General features: G+C 37.0%; 1 protein-coding gene across 2 annotated transcripts in view; it reads right to left on the minus strand.

Annotated features, from left to right (window-relative positions):
* TAX1BP1 (Tax1 binding protein 1) overlaps positions 1 to 17,594 on the minus strand; it is an 87,421-nt gene that overhangs the window by 2,720 nt on the left and 67,107 nt on the right. Inside the window, exons 15-16 of one of the 2 annotated variants that reach the window (XM_027075171.2) lie at positions 8,854 to 9,007; positions 8,091 to 8,239 (exon numbers count right to left, since the gene is read on the minus strand). In XM_027075171.2, the coding sequence (XP_026930972.1) occupies positions 8,091 to 8,239; positions 8,854 to 9,007 (303 nt within the window). Of the gene's footprint in view, positions 1 to 8,090; positions 8,240 to 8,823; positions 9,008 to 17,594 lie in introns of both variants that reach the window. The other variant, XM_027075170.2, reaches the window with a different exon arrangement.

Here is a 17,594-nt window from a genome sequence, read left to right on the forward strand (position 1 = left end):
AGAAAAGTGTGGTAGAGGGTGCATGGAAGTGATACTTTGTGGTCTCCATAGTGGCCTATTTGAGGTGATTTTTTCTTTAACTGCTAAACTGTATTACTAACTCACAATAAAAAGGAGTCAAAATTTAAAACATTCTGATCATAATGAGTCTGCACATGCTTTTCAATCCCCTGGTGGTCACAGTCAAGAGGAAACTGCTCACTGCACAAAAACAAAATAGATATAACCTAATGAGAGACTGAGAAATTGGGGAATATACTTCAAGAATATTAAGTCTTCAAGTAACTAAAATCTAGACAGCTTTTAAATCTGTAGGTACAGTAAAATGATACAGTAGTTGAATCTGCTAACCCTAGTATTTAGGACAATAAATTTTAATTCTGTACCACATTAGCTGCCAGATTTAGGGCTTCCAGCAGCAATATTTGAACAATGAATCTGCTTAAAGAAGTACATATAAAATGATAATGAACACAATTTTCCCAATTATCTCGGAAAAAAGCATAAAACCTATTTTCAAATACTGTCTAAGAAAATAATGGAAAAGAAAAAAGGAAAGGTCTTGAAGCTCCACTATCAAAATTCTTGATGACAGATACTTCTAATAAAACAACTTTCTAAGGATCAAAAATATAATGGAACCAAAAATCTCATAACCTTTTTTCCCTGTTTTGGAATAACTTAGAGCCTATACCAATTCACTGCTCCCATGAACCAGCTAACAACAGAATCTGTTGCTCAAGTGCTAGACTTAGACCAACCTAATCTGACACGTTCAACATCAGGTAGAAGGGTGCGAAGCAACGCATACCTTTTTTTTTCTTACCTTTATACTTTCTAAAGCCATATGTAATTTGGCAACGATAACCTTATTATTCTGTATCTTCTAACCACCTATTACCCAATAAAAGGGGAAAGGGATTCAAGAGTAGAATTCTGATGTTATAATGAGACATAAGAGCTCATGAACTAAGAAAAATCACCTACTCAGTAATTCAAAACCAGAAAATAGGTTGTAAGTTCTCTGAGTAGCCAATTCATACCAAGTCTTATGATCCTGACATGGAAAATGACATTTTCACTCACAAATGCATTTATTCTATTTTACTCATCAAGCCTGGTTAATTAGTTTCCAAAACCATACTAGATTAAATATAACAAATTTGGGAAGTAAGGCTATTCAGGCAGGCCCACTGTCAACAACAAAAAAATGGCTACCAGTAAAAAGAAAAGCAGACAACTCAAAACATCCAATAACATTTCAGTAGTGGATCACACAGCTTTAGTAACAGAACATGAACACACTGTTTACTGTTGATGTTTCAATTAATAAACTTGAATCATCAAGGTGAGATTAGGTATTCTTTAGGAAGGCAGAGAATCACGTATTTGAGAAAGATTCCTTCCCCAAGCTGCTAAAATAATCAACAGTTTAGTACTGAAAGTTGTCAATGCAAAAACAATTTGTGAATAGGCATTAAAATACCAGCACCTAGTCTGTTACCTAAACTGCCAAAATAATCTCGTAAGCAAATTTTACTGGGAATACCAAACTGAGAGATATTTATGAAAAACTGCAAATAATTAAAAACTAACATTTTTCACAGCATTTTAATCTCCAGAAACATCTAAACCACTTTACATTGTTCATCTGCCTTTAGACTCACCATGACAATACTATTTCTGTAACAAAACAAAGCAAACAAGCTACAGTAAACTGAAGCTCCATATGAAACTCAAAATCTTCTCATGCGATTCCCAACTCAAAATCTAGCCTATAAAAAAATTCTTAGTGGGGACACCTGGGTAGCTCAGTTGGCTAAGCATGCAACTCTTGATTTCAGCTCAGGTCATGATCTCACAATTATGAGATCGAGCCCCATGCCAGGCTCTGCAGAGCAAGGAGTCTGCTTGGGATTCTCTCTCTGCCCCTTCCCCATGCTCTCTCTCAAAATAAACATACGTTAAAAACAACAATAAATCATAAAAAAAAATTCTTCGGGCACCTAGCTGGCTCGATTGGCATACAATTCTTGATTGTGGGGTTGTGAGTTTGAGCCCCGTGTTGGATGTACAGATTACTAAAACATAAAAAGTAACTCAAAACATAGAAGAAAATAAAAACAGTGTAATTCTTTGTTTTCAAAGTACATAACCAACTTGAATGTCTGAAATAGTATTAAGAGGGGTTAATCTCTTGGACAATAAAAGAGGACAATCATAATAAAATAAGATTAATCATACTAAATTCAAAATGCAATCATACTAAATTCAAAATTCAAATGCAAAATGATTACAAAAATAAAATTACCCTTTGATACAGCAATTCCATTTCTGGGTATACATGTACAAGAACTGGAAGGAGGAACTCAGATTTGTACACCTATGGTCATGGCAACATTATTTACATTAGCCAAAAAGTGACAACAACCCAAATGTCTTATCAATGGATAAATGGATAAACAAAATGCAATATTAATTAGCCTCAAAAAGGAAATTCTGACACATCACAAAATGGATACATCTTGAAGATATTATGCTAAGTGAAAAAGCCAGTAATAAAAAAACCAAATTCTACATGACTCTACTTATATGAGGGATCAATAGTCAAATTCATAGAGACAACAATCCAACGAGAAGACATAAAAATGCGCCCAATATAGGAGCACCCAAATACATAAAACTTCATAACAAACATAAAGGAACTAACTAATCAGTAATGGAATAACAGTAGAAGACCTTAACACCTCACTTACCTCAATGGACAGATTATCCAAACAGAAAATTAACAGTGGCTTTGAATGCCACACTGGACCAGATAGATTTAACATATATAAACATAAATATTTAAATATTCAGAACATTCCATCCTGGAACAGTAGAACATACATTCTTTTCAAGTGCACACGGAACATTCTCCAGAGCAGACCACATATTAGGCCACAAAACATTGGTCTCAACAAATTAAAAAAGATCGAAATCACACCAGGCATCCTTTCTGACTACAATACACAAGAAAAGATCAGGAAAGAGAATACACAGAGGTTAAATAACCTGCTCCTAACAATGAAGGGGGGCCAACCAAGAAATGAAAGAAGTTAAAAATTCCATGGGAACAAATGAAAATGACCACAGAGCAGTCCAAAATCTTTGGGATGCAGCAAAAGTGGTCCTAACAAGGAAGTTTATAATGGGTCTGCCTCAAGAAGCAAGAAAAATCTCAACCTAACCTTACACCTAAATAAGCTAGAAAAACAAAAACCTGAAACCAGCAGAAGGAAGAAAATAATAAAGATTAGAGAGAAATAAATGACACAGAAACGAGGAAAAAAAAAAATGGAACAGATCAATGAAACCAGGAGCTGGTTCTCAAAAGAACATAAAATAGGGGCGCCTGGGTGGCTCGGTCCGGTTGAGCGTCCGACTTTGGCTCAGGTCATGATCTCACAGCTCATGAGTTCGAGCCCTGTGCTGACAGCTCAGAGCCTGGAGCCTGCTTCTGCTTCTGTGTCTCCCTCTCTCTCTGCCCCTAACCCACTCACACTCTGTCTTTGTCTGTCTCAAAAATAAATAAAAACATTAAAAAAAAATTTTTTTAAACCACAAAATTGATAAACCTCTAGCCAGACTCAAAAAAAAAACACCAAACCTCAAAATCACAATGAAAGAGGAGAAACAACCAACGTCACAGAAATACAAGCAATTCTAAGAGAATATTATGAAAAACTCCATGCCAACAAATTGGACAACCTAGAAGAAAGGGATAAATTCCTAGAAACACATAACCTACCCAAACTAAAATGAGAAAAAATAGAAACTTTTAACAGACTGATAACCAGCTATAAAACTAAATCGGTAATCAAAAAACTACCAATAGGGGTGCCTGGGTGGCTCAGTCGGTTAAGCGTCCAACTTCGGCTCAGGTCATGGTCTCACGGTTTGGGAGTTCAAGCCCTGCATTGGGCTCTGTGCTGACTGACAGCTCAGAGCCTGGATCCTGCTTTGGATTCTATGTCTCCCTCTCTCTCTCTGCCCTCCCCTATGTTCTGCTGCTCTCTCTCTACAAAAATAAACATAAAAAAATTTCTAGTAGACTTAAAAAAAGATTCTCTCTCCCTTTGCCTCTCTCCCCTGCTCGCACTCTAAAAAAAAACAAAAAACAAAACTAAAAGGCAACCTACGGAGAGATTTGCAAATGACATGTCTGATAGAAGGGTAGTATCCAAAATATATAAAGAACTGATACAACCCAAAAAACAAATAATCCAAGTAAAAAACAAGCAGAAGAGGGGCGCCTGGGTGGCTCAGTTGGCTGGGCATCCAACTTTGGCTTGGGTCATGATCTCACGGTTTGTGAATTCGGGCCCTATGTTAGGCTCTGTGCTGACAGCTCGGAACCTGGAGCCTGCTTCCAATTCTATGTCTCCATCTCTCTCTGCCGTCCCCTGCCTCTGACTCCCCCCCCCCCCCCAAAAAAAACATTAAAAAAAATTTTTTTTTTTTTTAAATGAGAAGACACAGACAAACATTTCTCCAAAGAACACATTCAGGTGGCCAACAGGCACATGAAAAGATGCTCAGCATCACTCATCATCAGGGAAATGCAAATCAGAAACATAATTAGCTATCACTTCCACACCTGTCAGAATGGCTAAAATCAAAAACACAAGAAACAACTAGTGTTGGTGAGGATGTGGAGAAAAAGGATTCCTCATGCACTGTTGGTAGGCATACAAATTGAGGCAGCTAACCGTGGAAAACAATATGGGGGTTCCTCAAAAAATTAAAAATAGAAACACCCTATGATCCAGTAATCACACATTAGGTATTTACCCAAAAAAGACAATTACCAACCCAGAACTCAAATGCACCATGACAGACAGGAAAGAGGCCCTGCCTCTTTCAAAATGTAGTTTTAATAATTTCAGTCACAGACTCTTGTTGAGAATCACTCATCAGGAAAAAAATGTTCACCAACAAAATTGTCTTCAGTTCAAGGATTCACAGTGAAGGAATCTTATGAAAAGCTGCAAACAAACCACACATCAATAGAATGTGTGGGCTTTAGTCTTTCAGAGATAGAGAGAAGGAAAAGGAATAAAGGCAGTCCAAGGAGTTTAGTGAACAAAGGCATGAAAACAACTGAAAAGTAGGATGTGTGTTAAAGGAAGAAAATGTATTCCTGTCTTAGGATCCTGGCTTAGGATGTTTAGACCAATGCAACTCAAACTCTACTGAGCATATGATCATGAAAGGATTTTTGTTAAATCCAGTCTGAGTCTCACTAGGTACAGAGTGAAGCTGGAGATTCTGCATCTCTACCAAACTCCCAGGAGATACAATACTGTTGGTCCACATACTGTATTTCTTAGTAGCAAGGGCTTACATGGTTCCTCTATTGCTAAGGCACCACATCAAATTCACAGAGTACTATGGGAGATTTTTAATTTTCTAAGTTAACTGTCAGATACTACATGAACAACTAGTTCAAGATAGCCCACAATTTCAACATTAGATAGTGCTACATTCCTTTCAGTGACACCTTATCTTTGAGAAGAAGGTGGGTTTTTGGCAGTTGATGAAACAAAGCATGTGCTTTGTGAAAATCAATGTGAATGAGGAAATGAAGGTGGCTTGTCCAATCTGACTCTGAGGTTTAAGCAGCTGTACAGTGGTCAACAACCACATATATCCCATTAATAACTATGCTTATTTAAAAGTGAAATAAAAATATGCATTTTTCGGGGAGCCTGGGTGGTTCAGTCAGTTAAGCATCTGACTCCTGATTTTAGTTCAGGTCATGATCTCACACTTGTGAGACAGAGCCTTGCATCAGGCTCCATGCTCATAGAAGGACTCTCTCTCTCCCCCACCCTCTCAAAAGAAATAAATAAGCTTAAAAAATATGAGTTTTTCTTTCAATTCAGAATACGTTATTTTTTTCAAATGGTTACTACATTCATTAGGAAATTGTTCAGTATTTCTTTTCGCCTATATGGTGTCATGCCATGAACCTCTGGTTTAGTCTATTTGATAGGTGATTAGGACCACAGCTCTTATAGCCAAACTGATGAGGTTCAAATCCTCATCTGACTGTACCCTTAACCAGCTGTGTGATGAAGCAAGCCTGTTATTCTTTCGGTTTCCTCCATTATAAAAGAAGATCATAATAGTTCCTACCTCACAGGACTGCTATGAAGAATAAATGAGTTGATATATTTAAACAGCCAAGCACCATTATAATTATGATGCTATAGTTATTGCTACTACAATTATTAGGGAAAAGGGAGTCACAAAAGGCTTTTGATCTTATAGCTGACCAGTTTCTGGTACAGAAGGGAGGAGGAGATATGGCAAGTTTATGACTGAGGTAGGCTGGAGAACAGGCAACCTCAACCCTGACTCCAGGGTCCTGTGGTTGTTAATTACTCCCCGGGCAGGGAACCACAGAAAAGGAATAGGTCAACTCAAATCTGCTTTCTATATTCTAAAAATTATTCATTAAAATACTTTACTTGCAAGTGATTGTTGTAATGACAAGATTTTTTGAAAAGTCTAAATGTACATAAAAATTAGTTTCTGTCTAAAGTGAAAAATCTTCTGATTGCAAAATACAATTCCCCAAGGTGTTGCCTATTAAGAGTCCTTCCATCTCATTACCAAATCTAAGCATGTCAGCAAATGAGCACAAGACTCTAACACTGCTTCTCATGGGTTTGCAGAAGGGCAAAGCACACAGATCAGAAAGAACATTCTCCTAATTAAACTGAAGCAGATGACTATGGAAGAGAAGGGCTTGTCACATGTAACATCTGTGCCAAGAATGATCAGATTAAATATGCAAAATGTGAAGTAAAGGTGTGAAAAAGCAGTAAGATTATACTCTAGACCTTAAATAGGCTACAAAAGTTCTGACAGTTTTCCTAATTATTCCCAGTAATGGACATAGAAGGCCAAAAGGCAGGCGGGAGAAATACATTTTTCTCCATTATGGGTGTTGAGCACTAGGGCTAAAATCATGCCTGTCTGAACACTGATCAGTTTCTGCAAAGGTTAATAGCAATTAAATGCAGCAAACTAGATTAAATGAGAAACAGGTCATGATACTGCTGTACTTGCAAAGAGCACAATAAAGCATTTCTTTTAAATTCATCTTAATGCACAGGAAATCCAAAAAGAGCTGCTATGAGGAAAAGAATTTATTATTAAATAGTGAAGAAATCTCTTCAATGAAGTAAAAGTAAAAATGACATGCTACATAAACGAATTCAATAATCAGTATTGGGTTGCTAAAATATTAAATACTGATGATGTCTAAAAGAATTATTTCTCAGAAGAAGAAAATTGTGATATAATTATATATATTTTTTAAATATATATTAAAATATTTTAAATATTTTAATATATATTTTAAATATTATATATATATATAAAGATTGCTCTTTTTCTAGCTATATATAGTCCATCTTAAAATTTAAAATGGGGCATAAATGTTAAAATTAAAGGACACATACTGAAGCATAATATTGTCATTAACACTGCTTCTTCCAACCTAGTACATCTACATTCAAAAGAATAAATTACTTAGTAAGTGATAATTAAGATTAACCTATCTGTGATTATAGCTAATAATAATGTATCATACATCTGAAAGCCGCCGAGAGCACATCTTAAAGGTTTTCATCACAAAAGGGAAAACAATTTGTAACTATGTGTGATAATGAAAGTTAACTAGACTTGTTGTAGTGATCATTTAGCAATATATATAAATATGGAATCATGTTGTATACTTGAACTAATGTTATATGTCCATTATATCTCAAAAACATTTTTTAAAGATTAAACTGATAGCTATGATATTCTGAGGCCATTCTCTGAACTTAATCTTTTACTTTAGTATAAATCCTAAAGTGTAAGTCTGACGCATATTGATGGTTGATTTTTCAAATTTAAATAAAAGCAGATTTTTCCAAAAATTAAGTAAGCAATCACATGTATACACAAGCACACACACTCCCTTCTTCCACAAACCTCTCTACAGGAAACAAAAAATAAAAGGGACAGGCTCAGAAAATGGAAATTCAATTTACTTTACTATCCTCAGGGTCTTCTAAACCATCCGGCCGACTAAGGTTTCGAGCAGGCTGGCTGCAGACAACATTATCTTCCACTCCCCAAGAAGGTACTCTTACAGGTGGCCTTTGGATTTCATCGGGGTAAAAAGCACCATCTGCTCCATCTGAAATAAAATTTTGGAAGAGTAGAATGAAACTTGGTACTAAAATGAGAATCTTTGTGTATAGCTATGACGAACAGGATATAAGAACCATTTTAGGGCATCACAAAAATGATGTCTTTTAACCCAAGTGATTTTTTAAAATAAGAACTACATGTAATAAGCAAAAAGACTACTCATTCACGCTGCAGCACTCCTAGATGAACCCTAGTTAAACATTAAAACTATTGGTTATAAGATAATGTTTCTGGGGCGCCTGGGTGGCTCAGGTCATGATCTTGTGGTTCCTGAGTTCGAGCCCCACGTTGGACTCTGTGCTGACAGCTCAGAGCCTAGAGCCTGCTTCATACTCTGTGTCTCCTTCTCTCTCTGTCCCTCCCCTGCTGGTGCTCTGTCTCAAAAATAAATAAGCTTTAAAAGAATCTCGGTCTAGAGATAGCTTTAAAATGAATAAATAAACAGACAGATAAATAAATAAATAAGATTTCTATTACAGTTAACTGTACTAATAGTTCTCTAATCTCTGGAAGATGCAAACCAAAAAACTTCATATTCAGTTAACCCAAAGCCAAAAATATTTCAATAACCTCTGGTTTCCTGTGTGGCATAAGGATTACCATATTGCAGAACTGGCTGTACATTTGGCACTGCAGCAACATGACCATTTTGCTCTGAGCATGTACTGAGACGCTGTGAGATCTTCCGAGGACTCTGGGAATTCGGACCTTCTGTTTTCCTTTCTGCTTGATTTTCTAGACTCATTTTAAGTTCCTAAAATTAACAAAACCAAAGGTGAATAAGCAATGAAATATTTTAGGGGCAGCATTAAACATTTGGTCAAAATAAAATAAAATTATTTCCCTATTATGTTCAAAGAATACAGGTGGCTCTCAACTATGCATAATTGTCCCTTCCAACATCAGAAGGCAGAATAAAAAAGCCCAATGTATTTTCAAATTTGTGCCACGATGATACTCTTTTTACTGAGCTAAGAGGAAACTGGGCAGCTCTTACAAGTTAGCTGTCAATAAAAGTCAGAAAGCAAAAAACAAACCAGGCTGCTTCTCTAGTAAACTCTATCAAACATTTAAGAAATTTATTTTTAAAAAATACCAAACCCATATAAATTCTTTCAAAAAACACTTCTGAACTTACTTTATAAGGCCAGCACTATTCTAATACCAAAGCCAAACAATGACATTAAGGAAAACTGCAGACCCCATCCTTCATAAATACTGATGCAAAAATCTTCATTAAAATATCAAACATGGGGTGCCTGGGTGGCTCAGTTGATTAAACATCTGACTCTTGATTTCAGCTTAGGTCATTATCTCATAGTCATGAGATAGAGACCCCCGTCAGGCTCGAGATTAAGATTCTCTCTCTCCCCCTCTGTCCCTCCCCTGCTCGTGTGCGTGCACAACTCTCTCAAAACAAAAAAAAAAATCAAATATGATATTTAAAAATAACATGACCAAGTGGGTTTTATCACAAGAAAACAAAGTTCACTTAACATCCAAAAATCAATGTAAATCACTATGTTCACAGACTAATGGAAAAAAAACCCCGTATGATCATTTCAATAGATGTAAAAAAAACATTTTACAAAACTCAACAGTCTCACATATATATATTTTAGATCTCCGCAAACCAGAAATAAAGAGGAACTTCCTTAATATGAAAAAAGACATTTCAAATAGCCAGACTGAACAACAACAAAGTGCCTACAGTGAACCTTAATGGTGAGAAACTAAATAATTCCACCTGCTCTACCACTTCTACTCCACATCATACTAGAGATACTAAACAGTGGATTAAGGCAAGATTAAGATTAAAGCAGACTGGAATGGAAGAAGTAAAATCATCTTTATTCATAGGAGATATGATTACATATGTAGAAAATCCTAAGGAATCTACTAAAACTAGGAGAATGAGTGGGTTACCAAGATTGCAGTATACAAGGTCAATACATAAAATCAACTGTATTTCTATATATAAGCAACACACAATTGAAAAATGAAGTTTTTAAAGATATCATTTATAGTAGCATCAATAGATAATATTACAATATTCCGATATAAATTAATTTAAAAATGTGCAAGGCCTATACACTAAAAACCACAAACTTACTGAGATACTAAAGAAAGCCTCAACAGAAAGAAATATACCACATTCATGGACTGGAAAACAGCATTTTTATGCTATTAACTCCTCCCAAATTGATCTATACATTCAATACAATCCCAACAAAATCCCAGCAGGCTTTTGTATAAATTGACAAGCTGATTCGAAAATAAAGACTGAAATACAAAGGTGCTAAAATAGCCCATTTAAAAAAAAAAACAAAGACTTATGCCTGATTTCAAGATTTATGATATAAGAAGCTATAAAATCAGGAGGCAACAATGTTGGCATATGACTAAACATACAGATTAGGGGCTGGCAAATTTTTCCCATAAAGGGCCTGATAGACATTTTCAGCTTTGTAAGAAACAGTCTGTCACAACTACTCAAATATGCCTTTACTGTTGCAGCCAGAGGTAATACCTAAGTGAATGGGCATGGCCATATGCTAATAAAACTTTATTTATAAAATAGGCCATGGGCCATATTTGGCTTGTAGATGTTAGTTTGCTGACCCCTGATATAAATCAGTAAAGGACAGAGCCCCAAAATACCCATATTCATAGTCCATTCAATTTCAACAAAGATGCAGAAGTAATTCAATGAAGGACAGGGATGGACTTTTTTAAGCATAAGCTTAAAAGAACTGGAATGGACAAATCCTGATTATATACCATACCATACAAAACAATTAACTTTACATAGATCATAAATCTAAACATAAGAGCTAATGCTATAAATCTAGTAGAAGAAAATAAAAGAAAATTCTTTGTAACCTTGAATGAGGCAAAAATGTGTTAGGACACAAATGGCATGAACCATTAAGAAAAATACTGCTAAATTAAACTATTTTCAAAATGAGAAGATTTAGCTCTTCAAAGATATATATTTTTCTTAAATGCTTAGTTGGGGGTGGGGGGGAGGGAGGGGCAGATGGGGGCAGGGCAAGGTACCCAAGATCTAAAGTGGGCTCTGCTAACAGCAGAGATCCTGATGCAGGGCTCCAACTCACAGACCATGAGATCATGACTTGAGCCAAAGTCTGACACCTAACTGACTGAGCCACTGAGAAGCCCCTCAAGGATAGTATTTTTAAAAGTGAAAAAGAAAGCTACATATTGGGAGAAAGTATTTCCAAAATATATGACAAAAGAATTGTACGTACAATACATAAAGAACTCTTAAAACTAAATACAACCAATAACGATAACTCAATAAAAAAAACAGGTAAAAGATATGAACACTTTACAAAAGAATCAAGAGACGCCTGGGTGACTCAGTTGGTTAAGCGTCTGGCTCTGGCCCAGGTCATGATCTCATGGTTTGAGAGTTCAAGTCCTGCACTGGGCTCTTTGCTATCAGCACAGAGCCCACTTTGATCCTCTGTCCCCCACCCCCCACCCACTTCTCTCTGCCCCTTCCCCGCTCATGCTCTTGCTCAAAAAAAAAAAAAAAAAAAAAAAAAAAAGTATATATGAATAGCCTATAAGCACATGAAAAGATACCCATCACCACTAATCATCAAATCAAATTAAAACTTAAACCATAATGAGTTAATACTACATACCCACCAGAAAGACTAAAATTAAAATCTGATAATACCAAGTACTAAGAGCCTACAGAGCAATTGAAATGCTCACACACTGCCAGTGGGAATGCAAAATGGTACAGTCACTCTGAAAAACAATTTGGCTGTTTCTTAAAAAAAATTTTTTTAATGTCTATTTATTCTGGGGAGACAGGGAGACAGACAGAGAGCAAGAGGGGAGGGATAGAGGGCAAGAGGGGAGGGGTAGAGAGAGAGGGAGACACAGAATCCGAAACAGGCTCCAGGCTCAGAGCTATCAGCACAGAGCCTGACATGGGCCTGAGCCCATGAAGCACGGGATCATGACTTGGGCCGAAGTCAGACATTCAACTGACTGAACCACCCAGGCGCTCCACAGTTTGGCTGTTTCTTAAAAACAAATCCATCATATAAGAGAGCAATTCATTTGTAGGTATCTACCCAAGAAAAATGAAAACACATGCCCACAGAGAGATGAGAATGTTCACAGCACCATTATTCACAGCAAAACATTAGAAATAATCCATATGTCCATCAGCTGGTAAAAGGATTAATGTCCAACTAGTGAATGGATAAATTCTGCATGATTGCATTTACATGAAATGCTAGAAAAGGTAAAACTATACAGTAGCAGAAGACAGATCAGTGACAGTCTGGGACTGGGGATAACTGAAGGAGCTGATGAAAAATGAGCATGAAGGAAGTCTGTACAATAATGGAAACATTCTATAGTTTGAATACAGTGGTAATTACAAGACTATATATATTTACCAGAATTCATCAAGTTACACTTAAAATAGGTGGGTTTCATTAAACTGTACATCAATAGAGTCATTTAAAAAATCAACCAGAAATTTTAACATAGAATATAAGAGTGGAAAAGTTTATCTGTAAAGCAAAACTCAGCTGGTTTTGCTGAATGTCATCTATGAGAAAACAGATAAGACTCTTAAAGTCACTATCATAGAAAGAGAAACTGGTAAACATGAAAAATTCAAGTCAATTTAGGAGATACAGCAGAGAAGAGATGAGAAGAGATACAGCAATTACAAGTTGTCCTAAGCCTGTGAAAAGAGCATGGGGGTGCCTGGGTGGCTCAGTCGACTGAGCGTCCGACTTCGGCTCAGGTCATGATCTCACAGTTCATGAGTTTGAGCCCCGTGTCAGGCTCGGTGCTGATAGCTCAGAACCTGGAGCCTGCTTTGGATTCTGTGTCTACTCCTCTCTGCTCTTCCCATGCTCAGCTCATGCTCTGTCTCTCAATAATAAATAAATGTTAAAAAAAAATTTTTTTTTAAGTATAGAAGATACATGAAATAATAATCATATTGCAGGATAGAGTGTTTAGAACACAGCAGGACCTCAATAGAGGTTCCCTCATCTCCTGCCATGAATCAAAAAACCCCAGAAGCGCTGCCACCGTAATTCAGTATTGTGAAAGTGCAATGTGAGTAGAGAAAAAGTGAGAGTAAATTAAAAAAAAAAATTTTTTTTTTAATTTTTTCAGAGAGAGAGAGAACGCACCTATGCATGCGTGTGAAGGCGAGCACACCAAGCTGTGGAGAGCAGAGAGCTGGGGTGGGGGGAGGGGCGGGAGGGGGGAGAGAGGGGTGGAGGGGGGAGACGTGGGGGAGAAGGAGGGAGGGATCGAGATTCAAGGCTCTGAGCTGTCAGTGCAGAACCTGACGCGGGGCTCTAACTCACAAACAATGAAAGCACGACCATGGCTGAAATAAAGAGTCAGATGCTTAACCGACTGAGCCACCCAGGCACCCCCAAAAAATATTTCCAAAAGGATTCAAGAAATGAGGAAAAGGACAGGAAAGAGTAAAAGGTTTAGACAGGGTCAACTGCAACAAAAGTTTAAGCAAATTATATGGAGTCAAGGGTTTCAACAAGAGATTTATGCATTCATTGGTATAGTCAAGCAACTTCAGAGATTCCAACACAATAAAGAGTTCACTCTTAAGTTAATACCCCTCTCCTCTACCATCAGAGATGCAATAAATCCCCTGCAAATAGGATGCAGGGTAAGAAAAGGTCCAGTAACAAGCAACTTTGATTCCTCATGACGGAAACTGGAGGTGGGGTGAAGAGAACACAGGGATATGAACAAGAGAGTTATAGGTAGGCTGTTTGGTAAATTGGAAGACTGAACTCTTGACTTAGAGAAGATTCTTAAATTTGCATTTACAACACCCCCCCAAAGGGTCCACGTTTAGAATTCAAGAGATAAATCAATTTAGATGGGGAAAATAAATGTGTATCTTTTCACTAACTTCTAACTGAAATTTAGCATTTTCTTCGATTATGAAGGCCAAAAAACCACAGTAGAGAACGGTTCCAATACCTTTGTCACCTACAGAATCAAAGATATGTTCACTTCATATTACAGTCACTGCAGCCATCTCAAAACAGCCTTTATATTTCACTACTTTGAAATTAGTAATTATTAGACATGCTAAATCTTAACATTTTAAAATAAGCACATATACTACCTGTCACATAGATCATAAACTGAAAATTTTGATAACTTTTAGAATTTGATTCCTTTGTGATTCTGTATATTTTGCTTTAATCACTTAAAACTATTTCTGAAAACAGACTTCACCAGACTATATCAAAAGGCCCTTAGAACAAAAATGGTCAAGGGGCACCTGGGTGGCTCAGCTGGTTAAGCGTCTCTCGGTTTCAGCTCAGGTCACGCTGTCACAGTTCGGGAGTTTGAGACCCATGTCAGGCTCTGCGTTGACAGTGCGGAGCCTGTTTGGAATTCTCTCTCTCCCCCACTCCCCTTCTCCCCCTCTCTCTCCCTCTCCCTCAAAAATAAAGAAGTACAAAAAAAAGAAAAATGGCCAAGAACTCAGAACTCCTCCAAGACCTCCTCTACCTTCAAAGACATGCATGACAGGATACAGCTATGTCACCTGGGCAAAACAGTGTTAATGGCTGACTTAGAATCCTCCTAAAATAAAAGCCTCCACAATTTAACTAATAGATTTTGTTAGGAATCCTCTTTTATAGTTCTAAGGCACAAAAGTGTGGTTAGCTGGTTTGCCTCTGCTAGAATGCCTACATCTTTTTTTCTTCTTCAAGGCCCCAAAATGGCTCACAGTAGCCTTGGTTTTACAAATTACCCAACGAATTAAGGAGGTCTCTGGTACTCCCAACTGTTAAACAGGATGAGTAATATATTTCTCTTATATGCCACATGTCGACCCAATCAAAGTAGAGGAGGAAAGACATTAAATATTTGGAATTACAACTCTGAACAAGTTGTTCAAAGTATTATATAATTCTCATAACCTCCTTTTATCACTCCTAGATAGCCGCTAAGTTATAGCTAAAAAGGGAAACATGGTAGTCTACGACTTTTCTAGGACCAGTTGTGTGGGGTCATGATTATTTAATCGTACTATTATTATAACATTTCATTACAGCTATCTCCCGTTAATTTTAAGTATATATGCTACTCTTCCATTGTCAGGTAGGAAGCAAACCGTCTGGAAACACAAAATGATTCAGAAAAAAATAGGTATATGATGTTAAATATTCTGAAATGGTTTTTAATTTAAAAAATTTTTATTTGTATTTCCCACAATCTTTCTTTTAAATCATTATTTGCCATTTTGCTTTTGCTTATTTTCTTTACTCTCCCCCTTTATGTTTCTACTAAGGCGTTTATGCAGAATATTTGAAATAGTATGAAAATATGAAAATGATAATTCTATTAAATAGTTTTTGAATGACATGAAAAGATACTTTAAGCTATTAAGTTCCTAAATGAAGTTAAACTGGTAGGGATTTATGTATGTATGTATGTATGTATGTATGTATGTGTTTATTTGTTTATAGTAGACTCCACACCCAATGTGGGGCTTGAACTCACGACCCTGAGATCAAGAGTCACATGCTCTAGCGATTGAGCCGGTCAGGCATCCCTAAATTAGTAGGGTTTTTAATCTTAAGAGAGCTACTACTTCATACTATTAGTTCTTTTATTCACACACATGTTCAATAAATATTTAGGGAGTACTATGTGGTAGGCACTAGGGATTCTGGAATAACCAAAACAGACAAAAATTCCCACTCATATGGAGTTTATACTCTAGGGCAAAGAAGAACTACAATACACAAAATATGTAAAATAAATAGATGGTGGTAAGTACTTTTCATTTATCCACTCAACAATCACTTGGTTCATTCTAGGTACTATGTGTGGATCTAGGTTTTAGTGATACACAAAAGGGACTTAGTCCTAACCTTGTACCCTACTAGGGTAGGGGTTCTGATGGTTCTGAGATAACACTGGGGAGATAAACATTAAATAAGCTGTTAAAATAGGAAACAGAAATTCTTATAAATACAGACTTTTTAAGTAACATAAAACTACAGTGTCACCAGCAAGAAAATCAGGAGTAACTCAGGGAGACCAGAAGCAGAAAACAAACTGTCCTACTTTTTTTTTTTTTTTTTTAACGTTTTTATTTATTTTTGAGACAGGGAGAGACAGAGCATGAACAGGGAAGGGTCAGAGGGAGGGAGACACAGAATCTGAAACAGGCTCCAGGCTCTGAGCTGTCAGCACAGAGCCCGACGCAGGGCTCGAACTCACGGACCGCGAGATCATGACCTGAGCCGAAGCCGGCCGCTTAACCAACTGAGACACCCAGGCGCCCCCAAACTGTCCTACTTCTATTGCACCCTGACAGGGCAGGGTACTTACAATAAAATTGCTGATTCCAGTACATTTCTTTCACCAAATGTTTTTATAAGCAAAAGCTATAAATTATGTTTGCCCCATTAATTTATTAATTCAACTAATACTTAACTTCAAGTATCAGGCACTATACTAGGAGCTACAAATGGTGAATAAAATGGACAATTCCTATCTTCATGTATCTTACAATTAAGCAGAGGCAGAAATAAACATTAATTACAAATTATGTTAAATGCTACGAAATAAAAGTAACAGGTCCCAGGTGTGAATTCAATAAAGGTATGTACTTCAGAGTGGGAGGTCAAAGAAGGCCTCACTGAGGAAGAGTCAGTAAATCTGGGACTTGAAGGATGAATCAAGAAAAGAATATTTAAATATTTAGAGGGAAGTAATATGAATTCTGGAATATAGTTGAAAAAAAAATCACTGGGGAAGAAGGTAATTATGGTTGCATAGAGAAGACAGCCATAAAATAACAATTACTGATGTTGGGTGAGGAGTACAACAGTTCATTCTATTATTCTATTCTCATATATTTAAACTTTTTTTTTTTGTATTTATTTTTGAGAGAGTGAGAAAGTGCAAGTGGGGGAGGGAGGGAGAGAGAATGAATGAGAATCCCAAGCAGGCTCCATACTGTCAGTGTGGAGCTCAATGCAGGGCTCGAACCCATGAACCATGAGATCATGACCTGAGCCAAAACTGGATGCTTAATCGACTGAGCCACCCAGGCACCCCTAAACTCTTTTTTTAAAAAGTTTACTTATTTATCCTGAGAGAGAAAGTGTGAGTGGGGGAGGAACAGAGAGAGAGAGAGGAAAGAGCCAGGACCCCAAGCAGGATCCACACTCTCAGCACGAAGCCCAATGCAGGGCTTGAACTCGCAAACCAAACCATGAGATCATGACCGGAGCTGAAGCTGGATGCTTAACTGACTGAGCCACCCA

This window comes from Acinonyx jubatus, chromosome A2 (assembly GCF_027475565.1).
Source record: "Acinonyx jubatus isolate Ajub_Pintada_27869175 chromosome A2, VMU_Ajub_asm_v1.0, whole genome shotgun sequence".
Classification (NCBI taxonomy): Eukaryota; Metazoa; Chordata; class Mammalia; order Carnivora; family Felidae; genus Acinonyx; species Acinonyx jubatus.